At 38.2% G+C, this 24,090-nt stretch overlaps 1 protein-coding gene and 1 long non-coding RNA gene across 14 annotated transcripts in view; one reads left to right on the top strand and one right to left on the bottom strand.

Annotated features, from left to right (window-relative positions):
• The window catches only part of Rps6kc1 (ribosomal protein S6 kinase C1), a 176,162-nt gene that overhangs the window by 61,392 nt on the left and 90,680 nt on the right, over nt 1–24,090 (bottom strand). For all 13 annotated transcript variants that reach the window (XR_015444471.1, XR_015444473.1, XR_015444469.1 and 10 more), the window contains 2 exons: nt 14,479–14,594; nt 6,806–6,898 (listed from right to left, as the gene is read on the bottom strand). Coding sequence is in view for 5 of the 13 variants with exons in the window: in XM_004853554.4 (XP_004853611.1) it covers nt 6,806–6,898; nt 14,479–14,594 (209 nt within the window). In the remaining 8 variants the exon portion in view is untranslated. The remainder of the gene's footprint in view (nt 1–6,805; nt 6,899–14,478; nt 14,595–24,090) is intronic.
• LOC147823053 (uncharacterized) lies at nt 13,647–23,136 on the top strand. Its single transcript, XR_015444482.1, has 3 exons — nt 13,647–13,985; nt 21,880–22,011; nt 23,014–23,136. It is a non-coding gene; the product is annotated as an uncharacterized LOC147823053 (long non-coding RNA).

Below are 24,090 nucleotides of genomic sequence, written 5' to 3' on the forward strand. Positions count from 1 at the left end.
TTTTTTATTTGTTTCTCTACTTTCATTTGTTTTCTACTCTTGCCTTATGAATTATCTGAACATTTTTTAGAATTCCACATTAGTTATCTATACTGTTTTTAGTGTATATCTTTACATAGCTTTTTTACTGATTTCTCTATTTATAAATAACCACAGTCTACCGGAGTTATCATTGTATCATTCAAGCTAAGTATGGAAACTTTTTCTCTGTTATACAGATATCTCTTTACTCTCCATCATTTATAGTATTTTATAAATATTATTATTATAAATATTTTCTCTACATACATATAGAATTACATCAGATAATATTACCATTTTTGCTTGGACCATAATTTAGAAAAGTGAAGAGAGGAAAGTCCATTTTATTTACTAATATTATACCCTCTCCATTGTTCTTTTTTCTTCCTAATACTCCAAGATCTCTGCTTTTATCCTTTTCTTTGCTTAGAAAACTGACTTTAGTTATTCTTTTCTGGTAGGATTGTTAGTGGAAAGTTCTTTTTTGTTTCTTCATCTGAGAATATTCTGATTTTCCCTTCATTCCTGAAAGATGAGATATGATAGAAAAATACAGTATGTGTTTAAATTCTAAAAATTTATTACAGTAAAAGACACACTGCCACTAATGCCCTCCAAAATATGGCCCCTTGCTTTGAATACACTTATCTCAACATTCTTGCCACTTTCTGAAGCAGTTCTACAAGTTGCCTCTCATAAGGGTCTTTAGTTGCATTGTTATGGCTATTTCAATCTCCTGATTGGATTCAAAACAACTACCTTTCATGATTATTTTGACTTTGGGGAAGAGCTAGAGGTCACACAGTGCCAGGTCTGGTACATAATGTGGATGAGGACACAACATCATGTTTTTACAAGTCTGCCTTTTTGTTGAATGGCACTTAGAAGCAGCATTTTACTGTATTTTATCACACCTCAAAAAGCTACTCAGGAAAGAGAATTTCCACAACTGCTTCAGAAAGTGGCAAGAATGATGGATAAGCGTGTTCAAAGCATGAGGAGTATTTTGAAGGAGATTAATGGCAATGTGTCTTTGACTGTAACAAATTTAATTTTAAAATTTGCCGTATTTTTCTATTATCTTTCATACTTTCGCAGGCTACAAAGTCTGAATTACAGCTCTTTTCTTTCAGCACTTGAAAATGTCATGCCACGTATTTCTGGCCTCCATGGTTTCTAATAAGAAACTCATTGTCATCTGAACTGCTGTTTTCCTTATAGGTAAAGTGCTGCTTCTCTCACATTGCTTTCAAATATTTTTTCCTTATCTTTAGTTTTTTAAAGTGAGATTTTGATGGGTCTTGGCATGAATTTCTTTGTATTCTTGCTTGGGGTTCACTCAACTTCCTGAATTTGTAGGTTTATGTCTACCCACTATTTCCTCAAGCACTTTTCAGTCCCACAGTCTTTTCCCTCTTTATAAGCCCAGTGACAGTTACCAGCCCTCTGATTTAGTCACACGTGTTCCTCGGGCTCTGTTCATTTTTTTTTTTCCACTCTATTCAGATGGAGCAATTTCTATTGGTCTATTTTCAAGATCAAAAACTCTCCTCTGTCTTATCCATTTTGCCATTGAGCCCACTAAGTTTCTTTTCTCTCTTACTGTATTCTTCGGTTGTACAATTTACATTTGGAGATGTATATTCTCCATATATATCTTCTATTCTTTTGCAAAGACTTTGTAATTTTTCATTGCTTCTTGGGTGTGTAACTGCTCAGTGAAACACTTTTATGATGGCTGATGTTAAAGTCCTTGGATAATTCTAACATCTGTGTCATTTCAGGGTTGGTAATAGTGGGTTTTCTTTTCTCATTCAAGCTGAGCTCTTCCTAGTTCCTATATGACAGGTGGCTTTCCACGGAAAGCTGGACTTTTTGGTGTTATGTTATTAGGGTCAAGATCTTAGTAAGTGTATAACTCAGAGGCCCTACCCTCTGACATCACTCTGAGGGAACAGAGATAATCACTATACTCAAGATTAGCTTCTCCATTCAGCCTTCACTGATATCTGAGGAAAGAAACTGGAACTCCTGGTTACTACTCAATGAAGGTAGAGAGGCTCAGAGCTTCACTGATACACCCTGTCCCAGAAGAACCTGGCATCCTGTCACTTGTCTCTACCACTGGGTAGTGTCAGGGTCCTGAATCTCCAGCAAGCTTCCTCTGACCCTGGGCCAGCAAGGGCGTGAGGCACCTGGCTCCATCCGGCAAGGACAGAGGTACAGAAGCCCCACTTGGCCTTTGTTAGTAGGAACGGAAAGACGCCCCAGTTTTTCGGTGGTGCTGGTCTAGAACACAGCAGTTATTGTATGGTGTTTTGGTTGAAGTTTTTTCTCTTACTAAGCTTTGGCTAGAAAGAATAGACTTTTGTTTGGGGTATTTGTTTTGTTTTGTTTTGTTTTGTTTTGGTCTGCACTTCTTGGCTTATCCAAGTTACCCATTTCTCCAAAATCCAATCTGAGACATACAAGGCAAAAAGAAAACCAGAGAACTCACCACCTTGCAGTTCTTTAGGTCAGTAGCCAGTCTTCCTTCTTCTCTCCACTTTTCAATCTACTTAGCTTTGTTTTCTATGTAATATCCAGAGTTTGTCCCTATTTAGCAGAAGAAATAGGGAAAAGGACCTCTACTCCATTTTCCCAGAAGCAAAAGTGCAATTTATTGTCACATGATACCATTAAAGTTCCCAGGTAATATTTTGGTCACACTGTAGATGAAGTACACATAGGAATCCTTTCAGGTTAAACCAGTTCTACCCAGTGTTTCTTAAATGAGAAAATATCCAAATATTGATACATCTGCAATTCCAGTGAAGACAGTTTTCCCTTATATTTTCCTCTAGGAAAATATAAGGGTACCTTAAGTACCCTTAGGCACCTAAGTGTACCTTAGTGTACCTAGTGTACCTAAGTGTACCTAAGTGCACCTAAGGTACTCTAAGGTACCTCAGTGTCTTAGGTACCTTAAGGACAGCAAGTGCCAGTCTTTTGAGATCTATTCAATTTGAACAACCTCCACAAATTTTCTCCCTCATATTTTAGCTACAAAATAGAAACTCCAGTATTTGTCCAATGACATGCTAACCTAAAAACTCTGCCTCATCAGCGAAAACATCAGATAAACTTAGGCGGCTACAAAATGCCAAGGCACCCAACCTAATAAATAACAATGGGTTTCTTATAACCCTAATCTGAAAAACAACCTATTTAAGTTATTTTTCATAAGGTAGCAGTATCTTTATTGGTCTTGCTTTCATGTGAACACCCACACATAGGGTGACACTCTAGTGACACTTAAGCCAAAAGCATTAACTGGCAGTGAAGGGACAAATCTTGATATTTTCGCTGTGGTATTCAAGTCAGTGTTCCCTTCAGCTTTTTTCTTTTCTTCTAACTTCTTTTAACTTACAGGAAGTTGCCACAATAGTACAAAGAGTCCCATTTACCCTTTGCCCAGCTTCCCCCCACAGAAGGACATCTTCTATAGCTGTAATACAATATAAAAATCAGGAAACAGATCATTGGTACATTACTGTTAACTGCACTATGGGCTCCTTTATCCTTTTACAGATAAGTTATATTATATAATAGCAAACTTTCTCAGAAACACTCTGGCTTTTGAGTATCCTACTACTGATCAAAAGACCAATCTAGACTTCCAACACAATTATAAAATACCTATATATAAGAAATCCTATACACACACTACACATATTCATATCACATATACACAACACAAAATACTGCAACTAAATATGCAAAGACCTGTATGACTGTAACAGTAATTCATCTTCCTCATTCCAACACAGTTCTTGCACTAATTTCTTCTCTCCCCTGCTTTTGCTACATGAAGACCATGTGCAAATGAATCTGGGGCTTAAAGAAATTTTTAGAAGTTATCTAATGTAAAAACACATCCAAATGTTTGAATTCCCTCTACAATACCTCCACCACTGATCTTCAGCCTTCACTTGAATATCTCTACTAACAAGAAGCTCATAAGATCTGAAGAAATCCAGTCTGCCTTTGGTCAAGGTACAAGTTGTGTGGGGGGGGGGGAGAAAAAGAGAGAGAGAGAGAGAGAGAGAGAGACAGTAGTGCTGGGGATGGAATATAGGGCCTCACACATGCTAGGCAAACACTCTACCACTGTGCTATACCCCAGACTCAAGATAGTAATTCTTGAAATGTATTTCTAATCATAAGCCAAAATTCACTGTTCTCAAGCTTATACTCCTTAGTCCTAGCTGCACCCTGTAGATGATTTTTTTTTGGCAGGGGGCTTTACCAGGGATCGAACTTGGGACCTTGTGCTTGGGAGGCAGGCGGCAGAACCACTGAGCTAAATCCTTGGCCCTCCTGTAGATGATTTTAACAGTCAACGTTCAACCCTTACTGCCTTCCTCCCAGCAAAATCTAGCATCTTGATTTGTCTGAGATAACCCTAGTCTGTAGTTGAGAAACTGTTTAACCCTGAAGGTTTAAACAAAACCTGACATAGTTTCTCTGTCCAAGACAGCCCTCAAATATATGAAGACCTCACATAGCATTATGAGGTTGAAAATCTTCTTGTTTTTCAGCTGTTCCTCCCATGATACGATTTTGAGGGCCTTCACTGGCCGGATCATTTTCACAACTGAATGCACACAAGCTTACTTATTTTCCAAGAGCCTTAACACTTAAATCTCTTGTTGCATAACTTTTAATGAAGGATTTTACAATCCCAATTAAAGAACAGAAAGTCATTTATTTCTCTTTGAATACTAAACCAACATACAGCTATGGAAGAATTACTGCCCCTCTGGGTAAAAACACCTACTGGGTAGTCAGCCTCCTTGTATGATACTAAGTAGCAGTCTCACATTATAACAGTAGGTGTCACTCTATCGATGATACGTTTTAAATTATTTCAATTCATTTATTCAACAAATATTTATTGGTACACATTATGTGTCGAATATTCCTCAGTACAACAGAAAGGAATTCACCTTGAACAACTCCAATTTTTAAAAATCTGCCTGCTCATGTTTTTATCAGACACCATATTATAAATTCTAAAAGATGTATGAGCAAAGTTTATTCCCAAGACACATATTTCCTTAGCTTTACTTTAAAAATGTCATCTGCTCAACACCAACCACATTTTCCAGGTTAACAGAATAAAGAGTAAGGAATTAGGCGCCAGGACAGAATTCAGGAATGCCTCCACTGCCGAAAGTCCTTTAGACCAACCTGCATGCTCGTTACCAGGACTTCCAGGTGATTTGCAGCTTACCCCATAGCAATGAAAGGTCAGGTCATGTTAAAAGAAAAGCCTCAGAGAGAAGGCAAAAGCTATGTAGCAAGAAAGCAGAGTTATCTGCACAGAAATCCAAGCACTAGCAACTACTCCATTACTATTTTGCTTCTGCTCACTCTCAAGCAGGATATTCTCACAATGAAAAGGCTGCAGAAACAATGGTTAAGGGAACGCTTCAGACTCTATAACAACAACAAAAAAGTCCACCTACACTGCTTACAATTTCTCAAGTCAGACTTCCATCATATAAATGTGAGAAAAATTATGCTTGTGAGAATAAAACAGAACTTCATGAAATATACTACCTAATGTTCCCTTTAGAATACCTCAAACCAGGCCTGGGATTTAGCTCAGTGTTTCCGCCGCCTGCCTCACAAGCGCAACATTCCAAGTTCGATCCCCAGTACCCAAAAAAAAAAAAAAAAGGAATACCTCAAACCATTAATTATTGTCCAAATTGCATGAAATTTATTGCATATTTATTTTAGCAAAGAATCACATGCATAGCTAAGAACACAAGAAATGCACAATGAACACAAGAAGCATTACAGATGAACACCAAGGTGCTTCAGAAAAGATGTTTAATGATGAAAAAGATCTAGATTAATTTATGCCTTAATATTAAATAAGGCATTTTATTTTACTGTGATGGTAAAGTGGTAGGTGATCAAATACATTTAAAATGTGGCTTAATGTCTATGGATTTTAAATTACAATCATAACCTACTGACAAGTCTAGCATTATTACTATCGGGTATATCTGAGATATCCCCAAACTTGCATGTTGGCTCATCAACCTGCATCTGTTAACTCAGTATTTTTTATTGCAAGTATAAAAGAGTGTGTGTGTTCATGTGTGCGCGCATGGGTGTGTGTAGAGGGGATTTAAAGTACTGGAAAAAAGCACAGTTGGGGAGTTCAACAAATATCACAGTTTAAATCCCAGAATTCCCCTAAATGAGCTGGGTGACTTTGGGACAAGTTACTTAGCATGTTTAACACTTTCCCACAAAGATGCAAATACTTTAACTGGATTTTGAGAAGAACAAAATAAACGGCTTTGTATGCAAGGCCTAATATAAGGTCTTACCCACAAGAAGTGCTCAGTAAGTGGTACTCAATGCCGCTTTTTCTTTTTGACCATTAAAATGACTATGCCAATAACGTTGAACAATACTGACTCACAAGTGTAGCTTACACAAAGTGTCTTCCTGCTATACCACTTTTATAAAATAAAACCCCTTACTCAACTGAATGCCCACAAATATGTACCTGCTCCTTCTGCTCAAATATATTTTGCATGACCTTACATGAATTGCTTAGATAAAAGCTTTTTCTCTTCTGCTTTTGTTATTTTAAAGTGCAGATGCATTTGAGTCATTTTCTCCTTTTGTTTCATATCCTTAAGATCCAAAGCTTCAAAGACAGAATGTCAGCATGCAGTCGATTTATGACTGAACTCTTGAAGAGACACTGAAGAATTACCTTGTCAATCACCCCAAGGACTCGGAAGGCCTTCAGCTCCTCGGCGGGGCTCCTTAGGTTCCAAGGGGGCCTTGAACTTAGTGATCCTGGAGGCTAATGGAAGATATCAAAGATTATACATCAATCAGGGAGGTACTTGAAGGAAGACTGCCTGCTGAAGCAAATGCCAGGCCAAAGGAAACCCAATTTATCATAAATCAGAGAACGGAAAGATAAAAGGAGGAAGTTTCTGTTTGTCTGTAATGTAAAATAAAAAAATCAAAAAGAAAATCAAAAAGAAAAAGCAAGAAAAAAGTTGCAAGTAAATAAATCATAACATTGAAAACAAAAATTTTAAAAGAAAAATTAATGAGCTGATATAGCTTCTGCAATCATTCCATTTACAACTATACAGCTATCATAAAATTTGTTAAGTAATGGTAAACCGGGCCAACAATCAATTACAAACTAGTATTTACCCCAGATGGCTCAGCAGTACTTTAGAGGGGGAAACTAAGCAGCAATGAACTAATGGGTACACAAGAAAAGGAGGAACACAAGAAGCCGTCCTCTCTTTCTGAAAATATGGTCGCTGAAGGCTACTTTATAAACTCATACCCTATGTTTTCAGACAAAACGGCAGATTCAGTCAAAAAATTACCAATGGTGAAACACTGAGAAACTCCATCATGTAACCAACAATTATTAAAACTGAGGCTGTATAAGAGAATTTTTCTTCAAATATCTGAATATCTATGATGTGGAAAATAGTTTGTAAACTACAAAAGAGACCAAAAAAGATCTGTAAATATAGGAAGGGTATCTATCTCATTAACACTCTCAACTAAAAATAATCCTACCTTCCATTTATGATTTTAGTTTTTCCCTTTTGGCAAAATAAACCATTAATTTTTTTAAATGACTCTAAGGACACTTCCACTTAGCATTTATCACCAGAAAGCCCGCTGCATTACCCCTTATATTAAAATGATGAGGCTGTAAGGATAGACACTAAACCTTATTAGATGCTTAGCACAGATCTCATTACCAAACATCCATTCGAATACAGAGGAAACATTTTGGCCTCATGAGTAGAAGACAGAGTGTGTCTTGACTGATCAACTCTGAGAGGACAGAACTACTAAGGCTCTTTCAGATTCCACTTCAAGTCCCTGCACAGACCTGTGTGCCCTGGGCTGGGCCATGGCAGCAGAAGAGTGCTCTTCCCCTCCAGTCACGCTGCACGCCGGGCACCTGGCACGCTGCTGGGGTCTGCTGGGCTGAAGCAGTGAGGGGGGGCAGAGACAGGGGAGAAGAGGGAGGGAGCTGGGGACGAAGGCTGCCCGCACCAGAGCCAGCATTTACAGCTGGGAAGATGACCCCTGTGAAATGTGCCACAGGGGCAAGCCTAATGGCTTTCCATTTTTCCTGTTTGTTTGTCTTTAGGTATAGCAAGCAAATACTACTTTCAATATACATAAAACAGCAATGTTCAAAAAAAAGATATTTCGAGCCGGTCCCAGCACCCAGAAGGAAGCTCCCCCACCACCATCCCAAGCTCCTAGGGCAGAGAAGCTGAGCTGGTCCCAGCACCCGCAAGGAAGCTCCCCTGCTGCCATTCCAAGCTCCTAGGACAGAGAAGGTGAGCCGTGCGGGTGCCAGAAGCACACACCCCCCCCCCCCCGTGGAAATGAGAAGACACATAAACAAGCCTCAAAAACAGACTTCCAGATCACCTACAGCAACCCAAAGGGAAACGAGATGGAACACTCGGATACTCAACCACCTGGACTCTCTGACCTGGCAACAAAAGAGGATATGGGAAAACTGAAATCAAAAATAATTACTCAAATAACAGCAAAGATTTTGCTCATGGTGCAAGACATGATTAATAAATCTAGAGAGGACACATAAAAAAATAGAGGATCTGAGGAACATGATGGAATCCCAACATAGGAAACAAATGGAATCCATAAAACAGATACAAACAGATTTCCAAGAGATTAAAAACTCCATCGAAAGTCTGCGCAGCAGAATGAACCAATGTGAGGATAGAATTTCACATATAGAAGATAAGATTGCAATTAGTGAGGAGGAAAAGAAAAATTGCTTTAAAATTGTAAGGGAACACAAGAAATCAATCCAGCAGCTGCTAGACAATGCAAAGAAGAATAACATAAGACTGATTGGAGTCAATGAAGAAAGAGTGTAGACGACATAAAAAACTCTTCACAGAAGTGATGGCAGAAAACTTCCCAAGGAAGGGAAAAGAACTTGACATACAGATAAGTGAGGCATATAGGACTCCAGCTAGCCTTAATCAAAAAAAATCTACACATAGGCATATAATAATATATAATTCCAGAGATCCAACAGAAGAATAAAATTCTACAAGCAGTGAGAGAAAAGAAACAAATCACATACAAAGGAAAGCCCATCAGAATCACAACAGACTTCTCAGTGCAAACCCTCAAGGTAAGAAGAGCTTGGAGTGATGTATTTCAAGCCCTAAAGGAAAACAGCCTCCAACCTAGATTGAGGTACCCTGCAAAACTATCTTTCAAAATTGATGGAGAAATAAGATACTTTCACGATAAAGAGCACCTCAGGAACTTCATGAATACCAAACCGGCACTCCAAAAAATTTTAGACAATACCCTAGGAAAAGACAACGAGGATCACAACCCCAGGAAATCCAGCAGAATGAATCCATTGGGCATAACAAATTAAATGCAAAGGGGGAGAATCCAACAAAAAGAAAAAGTCAGTCATGACAAGGCTTTTAAAACTTTTGACTTCATCTCCCTAGTGAGTGTATAATTCAATCTTATTATTGTACTGATTAGTATTTTTCTGATTCTAGAATTGCACACCATTCCTTGTGCTATACTGGCTATTTATCATCTTCTTATGTCTACATTTTAATTGGGTTGTCTATTAATAAGCTCTAAGAATTCTTTATATATTCTGCTCATAGGTTATATGTATTGTAAATATGGTCTGTTTAAGGACTACTTTTCATTTTAATGATGTCATTTAAAGTTCTAAATTTTGATGGAATCTCATCTATCAATTTGTTTTCTTTTATACATCATGGTTTTTGTATCCTAGGTAGTTCTTGCCTACCCTGAATTCATAAATATTTTCCCTTATAATTTCTTCTTAAAGTTTTATACTTTTAGGCTTTCTTATTTAGGTTCATAGATCCCTTCAACTTATTTTCATGTATGGAAGAAAAGGCTTGAGGTTAATTTTTTATATAGGGATAGCAGGTGTTCTAGTGCCGTTTGCTGAAGACACTATCTCTTCCTCAGCTCTTAAATCGAGTTTATATTCTATAAAATGCTAATGTTAAATAATCTTTCAAAACTCAGTGGACCATATATGTGTGGTTCTATTTCTAGATTCTGTTTTATTCAAATGAGCTATATGTCTTTCCTTATACCAACACTGCCTTGATTACTGTAGCTTTAGAAGAAGTCTTAAAATTGGGTGCTGAACGTCTTCCAACACTGTTTTTGTTTTTGTTTTTGGCTTTTCTGGGTCCTTTGTACTCCTACATAACTTTAAAATTTCAATATCCAGTTCTTCATTTATACCAAGTATACACAGACCTGAATTTTTATATATACCTTGTGTTTTCTAATCCTGCTAAATTCAAGTACAAGTTCTAGGGGCTCCTAGAGATTTCTTAGTATTTTCTCTGTAGATGATCATTTCATCTACATATAAAGATTTTGCTTCTGCCCTGCCAATCCTATCCTAATTGTGTCATTTTATTGCCAGACTATTTTGGTTTAGACCTATGTTTCAAAGTCTAACGGACAGATGAAGAGTAGGCATATATGCCCTTGTTCTCCCCTTTAGGGAGAAAGCATCGTATCGTCTCCATTCATAGAAGGAGTTTTTGTTGCAAGTATGGAGTACATGTCTTTGATCTGTTGAGAAGGTTCTATTCTACTTCTAGTCTCCTGATAGCTTTTACCATGAACAGCTGTAGAATTTAGTCCAATACTCTTTCTCCAACTAATGACAGGATCATATGGCTTTCTCCTTTCCTCTGTTAAAATGATTACTTTTGGGGGTGAATCTTCCAATGCTGAACCAACACTGCCATCCCTATAATAAAACCACTTCCTACATCCTGCCAGATCTGACTTCTAATAGTTTGTTTTGTTAAACAAATTTCTATCTATGTTCATACTTTTTTCTTCTATTATCTTTATCCAGTTTTAGGATTAGCACAATGTTGATTTCCTAAAATGAGGGGAGAAGTGTTCCTTCTTTTTTCTGCTTTAAATGTTTGATATAATTTATCAGTTAAAATGTTTATGAGCCTGCTGTTGTCATATAGGTAGGTTTTCAAGCTAGGAATATACTTTCTTTAATAGGTGCTATTCAAATTTTATATTTCCTCCAGAGTTAGTTTCATTAATTTGTTTTCTAAGTTACTTCTTAGAAGTTGTCAAATTTATTTCAAAAAAGATTTTTGTAATATGCTTTCTATATCCTTTTAAATTCTGTAAAATCTGTGGAAAAGAAAAAAAAGATATTTCTTTTTTTTTTTAATTTTTTTTGGTACCGGGGATTAAACTTGGGACCTTCACGTGTGAGGCAGGCAGCGGAACCACTGAGCTAAATCCCCAGCCCAATAGGACTCATTTTTTAAAGACACCTGAGAAAGTCGGTAATAATGGCAACTGGATCATATGCTAATAACTGAAACTAACTCAGTTGAGACTTTTTGGAAATGTTTGAAAACATACATATTTGATGTCTCAGTTCACAAGGTGCTAAAAGCTTAATATCTAAGGGGAACATGTAAGGACATAAAAGCATTTATCAAGGTATTTCAATACTGTACGTGTAAACAGACATATAACAGAAATAAACGGTCTTTCTATCTTAAGTTACACTGTATTATTTCATCTCTATCCCCTGCCCCATCCTGACTGCCGAGCACACAGGAAGTTCCTGTTGCGGTCCCCATCTGACAGATAAACGAAGGGAAGCTCGGAATAGTGCGGGGTTTGTCTATAGTCGGTGACTAGAAGATTCTCCACCAGAACTTCAACTTCTTACTCTAGTGCTTGCAGTCTTCCTATTCACAACACATTCACAGAAGTAAAGATGCCACTGCCACTGCTGCTGCTGCTATACTTTATTAAAAAGGGTGAGAACCACTTGGGATTTTGCAAAAGCAACATCTGGGGGACATTATGGGGCACAAGGAATACTTCCTATTTCATCCTTTAGGCCTGTCTTTGAATCATGATCGAATGCCTCCAACATACCCGGCTCCTATTCATACTTTTGTATTCCCTGATAACCATCAGAGCTTTGTTTCCAAGGAAATTTATATACTTAGGTGACTTCTGCAACAATGAAAGCAAACTACAAAAATCTCTACCATTCCTTTCAATAAATAATTACTGTACACCTACTATGTGCATGGGAGCCGAAAAGGATATAAATCATCAAACAGCATGAGTGGTCTCGACCCTCCAGAAGTTCATTCTTATTTGGGAAGACAAGCCAGATACATGAAAGGTCAAACAAAAATAAAACATTCTCCTAAAAACACAGGGCTATAGAGATAAGTCATTAGTTAGGATAGGAGAAACTGGTCTCAGAATTAAGTGGAACTAAACATGACTTTAAATGCCTTGTGGAACCAGGCATGGTGGCACACATGTGTGACCGCAGCACTTGGAAGGCTGAGGTAGATAGATCGCCGAAAGTTCGAGGCCAGCCTGGGCAACATAGTGAGTTCAAGGCCAGCCTGAACTACATACCTAAACCCTGTCTCCAATAAAATAAAATAAATAAATGCTATGTGAAAATTAAGTGAAGAAAAGGATAGTACATATAAGATTGAAAAGGTACTGGCCTGGTGGGGAAAAACAATATTCAAACTGGAGAACTACAGAAAATAAAATTACACACTCAAGGTCCATCATTACAGGCCTTGAATGCTAGGAAGACTAAAAGTTAAAGGCCTTGAATGCCGAGAAGAAAAGTCATTGAGTATGAGAAAGAACCCAATGAAAACAGTGACTCAGGAGGCTCCTCTTGCAAAGACGGGAATGGCGAAACTGTTATAAGGGAAAGAGCAAGGCGAAGTGATCATTAAAACTCTCTCTCCACTTTAAACTTCTGTAAGTGTAAGATCAGAGAAACGAACAAAGAAGGATCATGAAATAAAGTCATCAATAAAAAAAATCTTGTATTTCTTATATGTAGCATTTAAATTGGGTAGAATCCTACAGATCTATTCTTTCCTTCGGATAGTGAAATCCACAGAATTTTAAGAACAGAAAGAGAATTTAGAGATCAAGCCAACATTCCCAGTGGGGTTGGACTTTTTTGGGTTTTTTTTTTCTCCCAGATGAGAAAACTGAGCAGCAGCAAATTAAGCCATATAAGATGACAAAGTAAGGAAAGAGATAAGGGGATTAAATCTTACTCATAAAATAATATCCTTAGGGGTAACTTAGTCCAATTGTTTCAAAAGAGGAAGGGGTCAACATTGCTGATTTCCTTGATGAAAAAAAGTAAGATTTTTCACTCATATCTGTCAGCCTCTGTAACAGATGGTACTGAGAGAAGAAAGTGTGGCTGCATGCAGCTACACCAGGACTACAGACAGCGGTAGGCAGAGGAGACCAGAGGCCTGAGGGTCCCACCACCTCCACAGCCCGTGGCAGCAGGTCCATGCCGCTATCCTGGCTGACCCATAGCAGACTGTCACACACCCTCCCGTGGCGCTTTGATGGGCTCTGTCTATAACGGCATCGGGGTTAGCACGCTAATTAAAACCTACTCACTAGGCGAGGTGAAGCTTACCTGTGTTTCTGTTTTGAGCTTTCTTTTGTTTTTTCGTTTTCCTGGGTTTGGGTTTTGCTTTTTAGGTCGCTGTGTAGCCTGCCCACAGCCTCTGTCGCTTAATGCTCCCTATTCTCACCGAGCACCATCTCTGTTTTAACTGACCGTTGGGGCAGTGCTTCTCCAACTGTAACGCACACGCACTGCACCTGAGGGCCTTGGTACAATGGACCTTTGGCTTCCGAAGGCCTGGAATCCTGAGTTTCCAAAAGGCCTCCATGTCATGCTTCTTCTGATTCGCCAACCCCGTCGGGAACAGAACTAACTACTCCTCCCCACCAGCACATAAGATAATCATCATTACCAGGGGGAAGAAGTAAGTAATACAGCCCAAAAGGAAAACACAATACTAAAAAAAAGTATCAAAAAGTCAAGCTCTGAACCTGCCGTCCCAATACTCCAGAGTTGCTGAACTTGGCTTTTCCACACATTTTTCACTTTGTAAAGACTGCTCTCAGCAACCTGTGGGCCGCAATACCCAGGCTCCCAACTACAGACTGATACACAAATATAAATCAGTGTCATTTTACAGGAGGGAAATGCAGGGTACAGAAAGGGTCTACAAAAGGGCCAAGAAAAGGGGAAAACAAACAAAGCCCATGTTATTCCGCATTGGCTGGTTTGCTAAGATTGCTTTTCTCTCCACCAATAACTTAAGAAAATTACTGATAAAATTCTACAGACCAAGATTCTTAAACACTTTAATTAGAAATAAAACTGAGAAAAAAAAAAGAAAGAAAGAAAGAAAGCTGAGAGACAAGATAGCAAAAAATCGCTAAAAGAGATACAAAGCACAGCACAACACGCACCTGAGACCCATCGCCCGGCTGCGGTCCTCGGTGGAGGCCAGAGAGGCTTTCCACCCGCGTGAGGTACTCCGCGGTCCTCCTCTTCACAGCCTCGCGCCGGGTGGGGCTGGACTCTCCTAAGAGAAACAAGAGGCCGGCCTGGTGAAAAGCACACACGCTCCTCAGAGTTAATCTTAACGTGAGCTTCCGTTCACCCAACGCACTTTGCTCACACTTCTAACTGTGAAGAGGAGATACTTAAAATTGGAAAAGACATAAAAACTATTAATTTTAGTGAGCTCTGAATATTACCTCCAAGAGTTTCTAACACTCTCCTGCTTAAATATGTATTGAGAACTTGATGTATTTTAGGAGGAGTCAAAATGTAGTATAAAGTGTTTTGTTTTGTTTTGTTTTTTAAGTATCTGTGACAATTTTATTTTTTTTAACTTTATATATCCTTTTAATGGTACATTTTAGGTATACAATATAATAACATTCATCATTGGAAATCTGTTTTTTTTTCTTAAATTCTTTTATTGGTACATTTTAGGTATACATTTTACATTTACTTTTGGGTGCTTGTACCTGTACATGATATATCTTGGTTCTTATTTTTTCCCCATTACCTGTGCACCCTTCACCCCTAAACCCTCCCCTATTTACATAGATTTCGTTTCCATTTTTTTTCCTCATAATTTTTCCTTTCCCTTCTTTCTGTTCCCCTTCCCCTCCCACTTCCCCCACTCCTTTGCACCTGTTTTTCCTATTTCACATTATCTATTATACCTTTTAGTCCTTATTTACACTCTCAGTTTCTCACACTAGAGAAACTATTCGGTATTTACACATGTGTGTCCTATTTATTTCACTTAAGAGTATGGCCTCAATATGCATCCATTTAGCTATAAATGTCTCTAGTTTCACATTCTTTATGGCTGAGCAGTACTCCATTTTAGAAAAAAAACCACATCTTCTTTATCCAGTTTCCAGTTGATGGGCACTTGGGCTGTTTCCAAGCTTTAGCTATTACAAACTGTGCCGCAATAAACATGGGTACACATATATCTCTGTGGTATGATTCTTTTAATTCTTTTGGGAAAGTGCCCAGCAGGGAAATAGCTGGGTCAAATGGGACCTCTAGCCCTTGTTCTTTGAGGTATCTCCACACTGATTTCCACAGTGGTTGCACCAGTCTGCACTCCCACCAACAATGGAGAAGGGTTCCTTTCTCCCCACACCCCTGCTAGCATTTGTTATTGGTTGATTTCTTGATAGCAGCCATTCCTTCTGGGGTGAGGTGGAATCTCAGTGTTGTTTTCATCTGCATCTCTCGAATGATGTTGAACATTTTTTCCTATGTTTATTTGCTGCTTTTACTTCTTTGTCTGAGAAATGTCTGTTCATTTCAGATGCCCATTTTTGGATTGGGTCTTTGAATTTGGGGCATCCGATTTTTTTCAGTTCTTTATATATTCTAGATAGTAGCCCTTTGTCTGAGGTACAGCTGCTAAAATTTTTTTCCCACATTGTAGGTTGTCTGTTAGCTCTGTTGGTGGTTTCTCTTGCAGTGCAGAAGCTTTTTAATAAGATGAGATCCCAGTTGTTGATTCTTTCTGCTAGTTCCTGTGCTACTGAGGTTTTGTTCATAAAGTCTTTTCCTATGCCAATGTCTTCAAGAGTTCTACCTAACTTATCTTCCAGCAAGTTTAGTGTTTCTGTCTTAATATTTAGATCTTTAATCCACTTAGATCTTAGTTTAGTGCATGGTGATAGATATGGGTCTAGTTTTAATCTCTGACAGGCTGAAATCCAGTTTTTCCAACACCATTTATTAAATAGGCTATCTTTCCTCCACATCATTGGAAATTTGCACCTTTACATAATCTCTCTTGGGTCTTATTTTTCCCCCTTCCCCTGCCCTCCCTTCAACCTCTCCATCCCTCCCTATTTACAAAGACTTTGTTTCCTTTTTTTCATTTTCTCATATTAATTCCATTCCCTTCTTTCCTTTCCCCTACCCCTCCCACTTCCCTTTTCCCTTTGCCCCTTTTCTTCCTATTTCACATTATCTATTATAAAGTGTAGTATAAAGTTTTAAAGACAAAAGACCAGACCTAGTGCAGACAGTGTACAGCTGTCCGCCTCAAAACACAAGACCAAATGCCATAGATGTTTAACAGCTGTGACACGGAATTGTATGTCTGGGCTATGGAAAGTACTACAGAACCAGAGAATAAAACTATTTGGGATAACTCTGAATTCATACTAATTGATTTGGAAACCTTATGTATGGTTTTTTCATTAGCAACAAACTGTCGCCCATCTAAAATGAAAAAGGAATGTGATGGAAATCCCTGCACAATAAAATTATGTGAAAGAGAACAAGCCATTTACCCTGTGTGGGTCTGGGTTTCCATAGACAAAAGGTATTCAAAATAGCCTCTAAGAAACTCTCAAGTTGAATGCACATTGAGGCCATACTCTTAAGTGAAATAAATAGGACACACATGTGTAAATACCAAATTAGGTATAAATAAGGATCAAAATTATAATTGATAATGTGAAATAGGTAGAAAAGGCCTAAAGGGGTAGGGGAAGTGGGAGGGGAAGGGGAAAGGAAAGAACAGCAAGGAAAAAAATGGAAACAAAGTCTTTGTAAATAGGGAAGAGTGGAGCGGTTTAAAGGAGGGCAGGGGAATGTGGAAAAAATAAGAACCAAGATACATCATGTAAAAGTACAAGTTCCCAGTGATGAATGTAACTGTATTGTATACCTAAAACATACCAATAAACTTAATGGAAAAAAAAAAAGAAACTCTCAAGACCTCAAGAAAGAAGTGGGTATGCCCATGGGTTCTCTCCCTTCCAGAATGGGATGATTTTTACCCATTTTATATAATTGACTAAGACAACATTTCATCTGAAGAAAAGATTCTATGGCAGAAAGTCAAAAAGCCTAAAAACTCAAGTACTATATGATCTCCAAGTTTCCTTCTATAAATACTACTATTATTATTATTCTGTAATAGTCCGTATGATTCATGACTCATTTACCAAAGCACTTGATAGATAACATTACTGCTACAATGCATTCTATACACCTTCCGACGAAGCTAACCAAACAGCAGGCATCATACAGGGGCAAGTGCCCAGCATGACATTCCAGAAACGATTGATTATCTGAATTCTGGCTCTGCCTCTCCCTAGTCATGTGATCACCTCAACTTTCCAGAGCTCTTCCTTATTACCTCAAGTATACACCTCTAACAAATACAGCGATCCAAAGGATAACATATATAAAAGGTTCTACAGCAGCAAGCGCAAGGTCCCAAGTTCAATCCCCGGTACCAAAAATGAAAAAAGGTTCTACAGCAGAACCAGGCATAAAGGAAGCACTAAATTGTAAAGTTTTTAAACCTTGGGTTTCTCTCAAAACCTAACTCTACAAAATGTTTCCTGGATTGCTACAATGAAAAGAACCGAATGATAGTTAACTATTTTTTTCTCAGAAGACCACTAGTGGAAAATCTCTTCTTGTTTATTTCCACCTGAACAGCATCTTCTACCACTGCTCTGGGGAACCGCCCCTGTCTCCTCCCCTTCAGAGCCTCCTGCCCAAAGGAAAGCTGCAGCTGCAGATCTCAGTAGTTTGTCACCAAGGTCTAGTTGGCCGGGGTGGGCTTCCCTGCCCCACACTGGGCCAGTCACAGAGCCCTGCTCTGCTGCCACAGCTGGAGACAGGAGGAATCCACACAAGACACACTGGACCTTCGCTGCTACTGAAGCTGGAAGGTAGAGTAGGAATGGCTGGCAGTCGGTTTCTGCGAACACAAAGAAGCCCACCCGGCAAAAAAGATGACCCAGGGAGGTGCAGATACAGCAAACCAAATCAGAAAAAGCACAGGTGGGAGACTGAAAAAACAGAAGCTCTAGTTTTCCTGGGGTTTCTGATTTCAGGTCAATCTACATTCTTGCCCTTGTAGTTCTTGCCTAAAGTAGTTCAAACTTAGATTTTGACACATGTAAACCAAAGAATCCTGACTGAATACGGACCTCAAAGAAAAACTACAATTTTGCTAAATAACTTTTCTATCTTTTATGTTCTGGTTCCACCTCTCCTCTCCTGCCATGAGTAATCCATATATACATGCTGGGGCAGGGGGTGTCTATTGCTTTTTAATTGTGGAATCGTCGAGATTTACTAACTCTCCAGCTCCTCAAACTCCAATTAAAATGTAAGTGTACTTCTCCTGTCCTTCTATTTTCCTTATTTCCTAAACCCAAGGTTTTGGGGAGCTTTTCTACTCAGTTGGAAAATGGGTATAAATAAGCTGTGAAAATCACCTAAATGGCTATGCTCTGAAGATAAAATGTGCCACATTAGTAAGCCATTCACTGTTCTGTTCCCTCCCGTGTTGGCTGTCCTGGACCCTGTCGGTAGCTCTTCCCATTTCAGGTTACACCTTTCAACCCCCACTTTCAAACCCCATTTAAAACTGATGGTTCAGAAATTGTGGCACTTCTGGTTTCTTTTTTTAAAATTCACAGTGTTTAAACTACTTAATAAAGCTTTAAACCCTGTTCTAGGGCCAGGGATTTATCTCAGTGGTTCCGGCACCTGCCTTGCAAGCACAAGGTCCCGAGTTCGATCCCTAGCACCAAAAAAATAAAAATAAAACCTGCTCTATTCAAAAAAGTAAACTTGCCTCATAAAATAACTTCAAATTCAAAAATGCAGAGTTACGGAACACCTAGCTATGGTTAAATATGGCTGTAACTATGTTCTGTAACCAAATCACTGTTCTTTAAACTTTTGGCTTTCCTGCCACTTTCTAGGCAGTCTCCATAGTAACAAAGAAACAAGAACCAGAAGCCAGCAGCAGAAATCCACTCCTGCTGATGATGATGAGTCCACTTCCATGGAAACTACACACATCACAGAAACACTGGAACACTTTGGAAATGCCTTCATATATATCCACACATATACAGATAGATACATATATGTATATATACATATATACTACATGCACATATTTCTCTCTCTTTCTTTGGCTCTCTCTCTCTTCCCTTACAATTTCTTCCTTATCAGCCCCATAAAAGGAGCTCAGAACCACAACAGCAGCAGCCAAAGAGAATAAGCACCTGCTGCTAGATGCTTACTGGGGTTTGTGGGCACCAGAGCAGAAAGATGAATCTAGAGATTTCCAGAAGAGATGTAACTCATCAAAGTACTGATGAATGTCACTTTAAAGAGATTGTGATTAATTTAAAAATGTTTAATTTCCTCTGTTCTCTTTGGTTTCTTATTCTTTGTTCTTAACTTTAAAACACATGAAGAGAGGCAAGGTGGTGCACACCTGTAAGCCCAGCTACTCAGGAGAATTGTGAGTTGGAGTCTGTCCTGAAAAACTTGGCAAAACTCTGACTCAAAATAAAAAATGAAATGAGCTAGGACTGCACCTCAGAGGTACAATGCTTGCTTCACATGCAGGGGCTCCTGGGTTCAATCCCCAAGACTGCCAAAAACAAAAAAAGTGAGCCCGCCTATGTACCCAGGTGTGCACACACACATATACCACAAACATACACACAGAGTCCATAATGACTATTGCTCCACAAAACTATGTACCTAAAACTCAACCATCAACCTCATATTAAGTTGTATCACTATTATTTCCTCAGTAACATGGCCAGACAGATACTTAAATGCTTTTCAAAATGGATACACAGCTTATACTCCATCTAAAGATAAATCAGTCTCTCAATGAATGTCTCTGCACTTTAGATAGAATAAGAATTTCCACTAGGTTGGGCATTCAAAAGAGAAAAACTGCTCCCATTATTCAATACCTTTCTGCCAAAAAGTTCTGATGTACCACAAAAGATGTCTTAAGTGGACCATGACAACCTCACTTCACCTTCTGAATATCTGATCAGGAAGGAGGTCATAGGCCAACTAGAGTATGGATCTATAAAACAATCGGGTATAGCTGAACAAATATGAGAGCGAATTCCAAAGTTTCGCTGAATGCCAGTCATTAAGAGAGTTTTTACAGAATACACAGCCCACATGCAATAAGAGCATGGGAATTCTAACTTAGCCAAACACCCATCACTATTTGGCACACCTTCATTATATCACATTCTGTTTACAAGAAATACATTTTCTCTTTTATAATTAAGAAAAGTAAAACTCAGGGATGTGAGATGTCTTTCTCAGGCACACAGTAAATATATGGGCCTGATTCTAAACCTGGTCTTCCATCACACTGAGGGGTACTTGCCATTATACTAAACCAGCTCCTAATAAAAATAAAAGTAACTGGATTGGAATTTGATTACTGTCCTATTTGAGTAAAAGAAGGAAAATTCCGAGCACAGGAAAATTGAGGTGAGTATGATGAAGAACACGAAGAGAAAAGAAACACAAAAATTTGAGACAGGTGCCCATCCGACAACACAGGAGAATCTGTGAGGAGAGGCACCTGGGATGACAAGTGTGCATGAGCACGCACGCGCATACACACACCAAGGAATATCAGAGCTACAGAGATGTGCTTCACAGTCTGTAAAAAGAAGTATGAAAGGGATGCAGAGAAACACGGTCCCAAAGTGTCATGACTGGACTAAAAACAGAATCTACATTTTAATGCAATTCTGTAAAAAACAGTCATAGCGGGACCAATGAGGGATAGGCCTTTCCAGAAAACACTAATCTCACATTTCTTTGTTACCCAAGGATTTATTTGAAAAACAAGGGTCTTTTCTCATTTACCTATAAAAGAACAAAGAGGCATTTTTACTCAGGGAACTAATAAAAATTGGTTACACAACCCAGAATAAAAAGGAGTTCTTCCAATTCCGTTCTTCAACTCTGAGTCACTAAAAAGAACACAGCAAGCACTCTTATTATTTGTTTAAAAATAAATAAATAAAAGCAATGCTGGGCAAAGAACTGGCCGATTCATTCAGACTTCTTGAAAAACAGTGTGTCTATATCCACATTTCACGGGAAATTTTAAGTGACTTTGAAGGATATTTTGACTATATTTTCACCACATGCACAAAATTTAATCCACACATAAAACTTACTAGTTTCATCCTATATTCTTTCTCCTATTTCTCTCCTCCACAAATATTTTTCAATAGGCCTTGTGCTGCTGTGCTTGACTCAGGCATGCTTGGCTTCTTACAGATTTATCACTTTAGCAAGAACATCCAAATCAATCCGTATTCACTGGAATGAAGTTTTATTTGTTGTTGATTTTTCTTTTTCTTTTCCTTTTTTATTTTTCTTTCTTTTTTTTTTAAACTTTAGTCTCATAAAAGAATACTCCTGTTTGAGATGGCCTTGGTAGTTATAGTTTTTTTTTAAGTGCTGATTTATTATATTTAATGGTGCTTTGTTCTTTTCAGGTATAGCCTATCATCCCTGCCTTACGCTAAGTGTTCTGACAACAAAAGGCAACCTTGAGAAGAATGATTCCTGATTCTACATGTCTACCACAACACTGAAGCCACCAGCTTTTCTATGTGTAACATGAACCGGTCAGTTAGGAAATCTGCTTTCTATTTGCATTCAGCCAACCCCCTATTAATGTTTTTTCAAAACCAGTTGTTGTATGACTGCTAGGAGTTCAAAAAGTCAGCAAAAAGAGTAAAAGCAAGAGCCATAATAATATTCATCCTCAGGCATGGCCTCAATTGATTGCTTGTAATGTTATTTAGCAGTTTTTATACTATCAGTAATCCTGAATGAGAACTCACACCATTAGATCACAGGGTTATTAAATGCTGGCAGAGAGCCTCCTTTTAGATTCAACAATTTCTTTCTGCTCTGTAATGTATTTTTCTTTGTTTTGAAATTTTAAAAGAAAGTACTCAAAAGACTATCATTTACTCCTTTCAAAACAACATCACCATGCCAGTCTCTTACTGATAATAAACTCCTATCCAGAGAATAATAGTAACTACAGTCTGCTAAGTTTCCCTTAGATCTAAAGTCAAATGGCTTCTAAAAAATTAAGATAAAAATATCAGGAGAAGAGGGCAAGGAGAGGTAAAAAGAATTCAGATGTATTCTATACATATGTTATCAGATGTGTTTTTCTTCTTTTCCTACTTTTACTTGGCTCAAACGCTCTCTGCAGAGCCCTTTTCCCCCATACCTTTAATAAATGTAGTACGCACAAAAGAAAAACTAAAAATCACCTCTAGAAGGAGATTCCAGCACCCAAAACTTGGTAATACATGTGCCAACTCCTTATGATCAATGTAATCATTATGTACTGCAAACGTGTACTAGTAAGAATAAATTTAAATAAATAAATTTCTGCCCTAAGGAGGGAAAAAGATTCAAAGGAGCTAACAGAAGATCTTGAAATAAAAAAGCCTAAAGAATCAAAACTAAAAATTTTGCCTTACTAAATGAACTAAAAATAAATGAAAACATGGAAATTAAAGTCTATACAAATTAAGAGATTTTTATCTGCCATACTGGTAAACAAGGAAAGTTTCCTCATCTCCAGAAAGACTCTTGCTATCTTTCAGGGTCTACATGAAACATCTGAAGAATGTGGCATCTTAAAAGAAGCAGCAAAGCTATGAAAGAAGTGAGTCCAACAATTGTTTTATTGATGTCATTATAATGACTGACATATTTTTTCCTCTGAGATGATATAAGGTGATAAAATTACTATCAGCAGTTTACTATCATTCACAATCCTGGTAGTTTCTAGGTTCCTTTAATGCATCTCCTACCTTAAAAATTAAATTGATTTAGTGTACATTGGATTCCATTCCATCTTTCTTCAGCCTACTTTAACATGATGATAAACATCTCCACATTTATAGAGAGTTCAAAGAATGTGTCAAGTAATACTCCTAGCGTATATTACATTTGAAGCTAATTTTAGGAAAACAGGAAGTAATTAACTTTCTTTATTAAGTGAAAAAGTTCTTCAAACCATGTATTTCTGCCCCTCCTGCTCCTGTAGAAGAGATGCCTAATAGTTACTGAGCTATCTAGCATGTTCCAGGCACACTGTCACACACCATTACTTGTGGAAGACTCTTCAGTAACACTTTGTTAAACAAATGAATAGAAAGTAAATTAATTACTTCTCACTGAGATTACAAGGTCTGATTAGGCCTACCCCACCCCCATCTGAAGGGAGATCCAAGATGCCCATGGATGCCTGAAACCCTGGATACAGAACTGAGTCCCACATACAAGCACTGCAGTACCGTGACCATCAATGTGATAATCAAGACAGCCACTAAGTGGCCGATGGTACATGAATATGCTAGACAAAAGGATGATTCGTGTCCTGGGTGGGATGGGTGAGACAAAGCAGGGGACACCAGATTTCATCATGCTACCAGAGCGGTGTGCAATTTTAAAACTTCTGAATTGTTCATTTCTTGAATTTTCTACTTAATATTTTCAGACCAGGCTTGACCACAGGTAACTGAAACCACTGAAAGTGAAACCAAAGACATCCCAATGCTTCAATGACCTCCTTCTGTAACTTACAGCCCTTCTCTAACAATGGTTACACACAATGCATGTCAGAGAAGATCTGTAGAACTGTCTTAATCATCTATGTAGCTGAAATGCGTACAAAA

Source organism: Heterocephalus glaber, unplaced genomic scaffold (assembly GCF_053883595.1).
Source record: "Heterocephalus glaber isolate CG9 unplaced genomic scaffold, H.glaber_assembly_v1.0 deba00001600, whole genome shotgun sequence".
Taxonomy (NCBI): Eukaryota; Metazoa; Chordata; class Mammalia; order Rodentia; family Bathyergidae; genus Heterocephalus; species Heterocephalus glaber.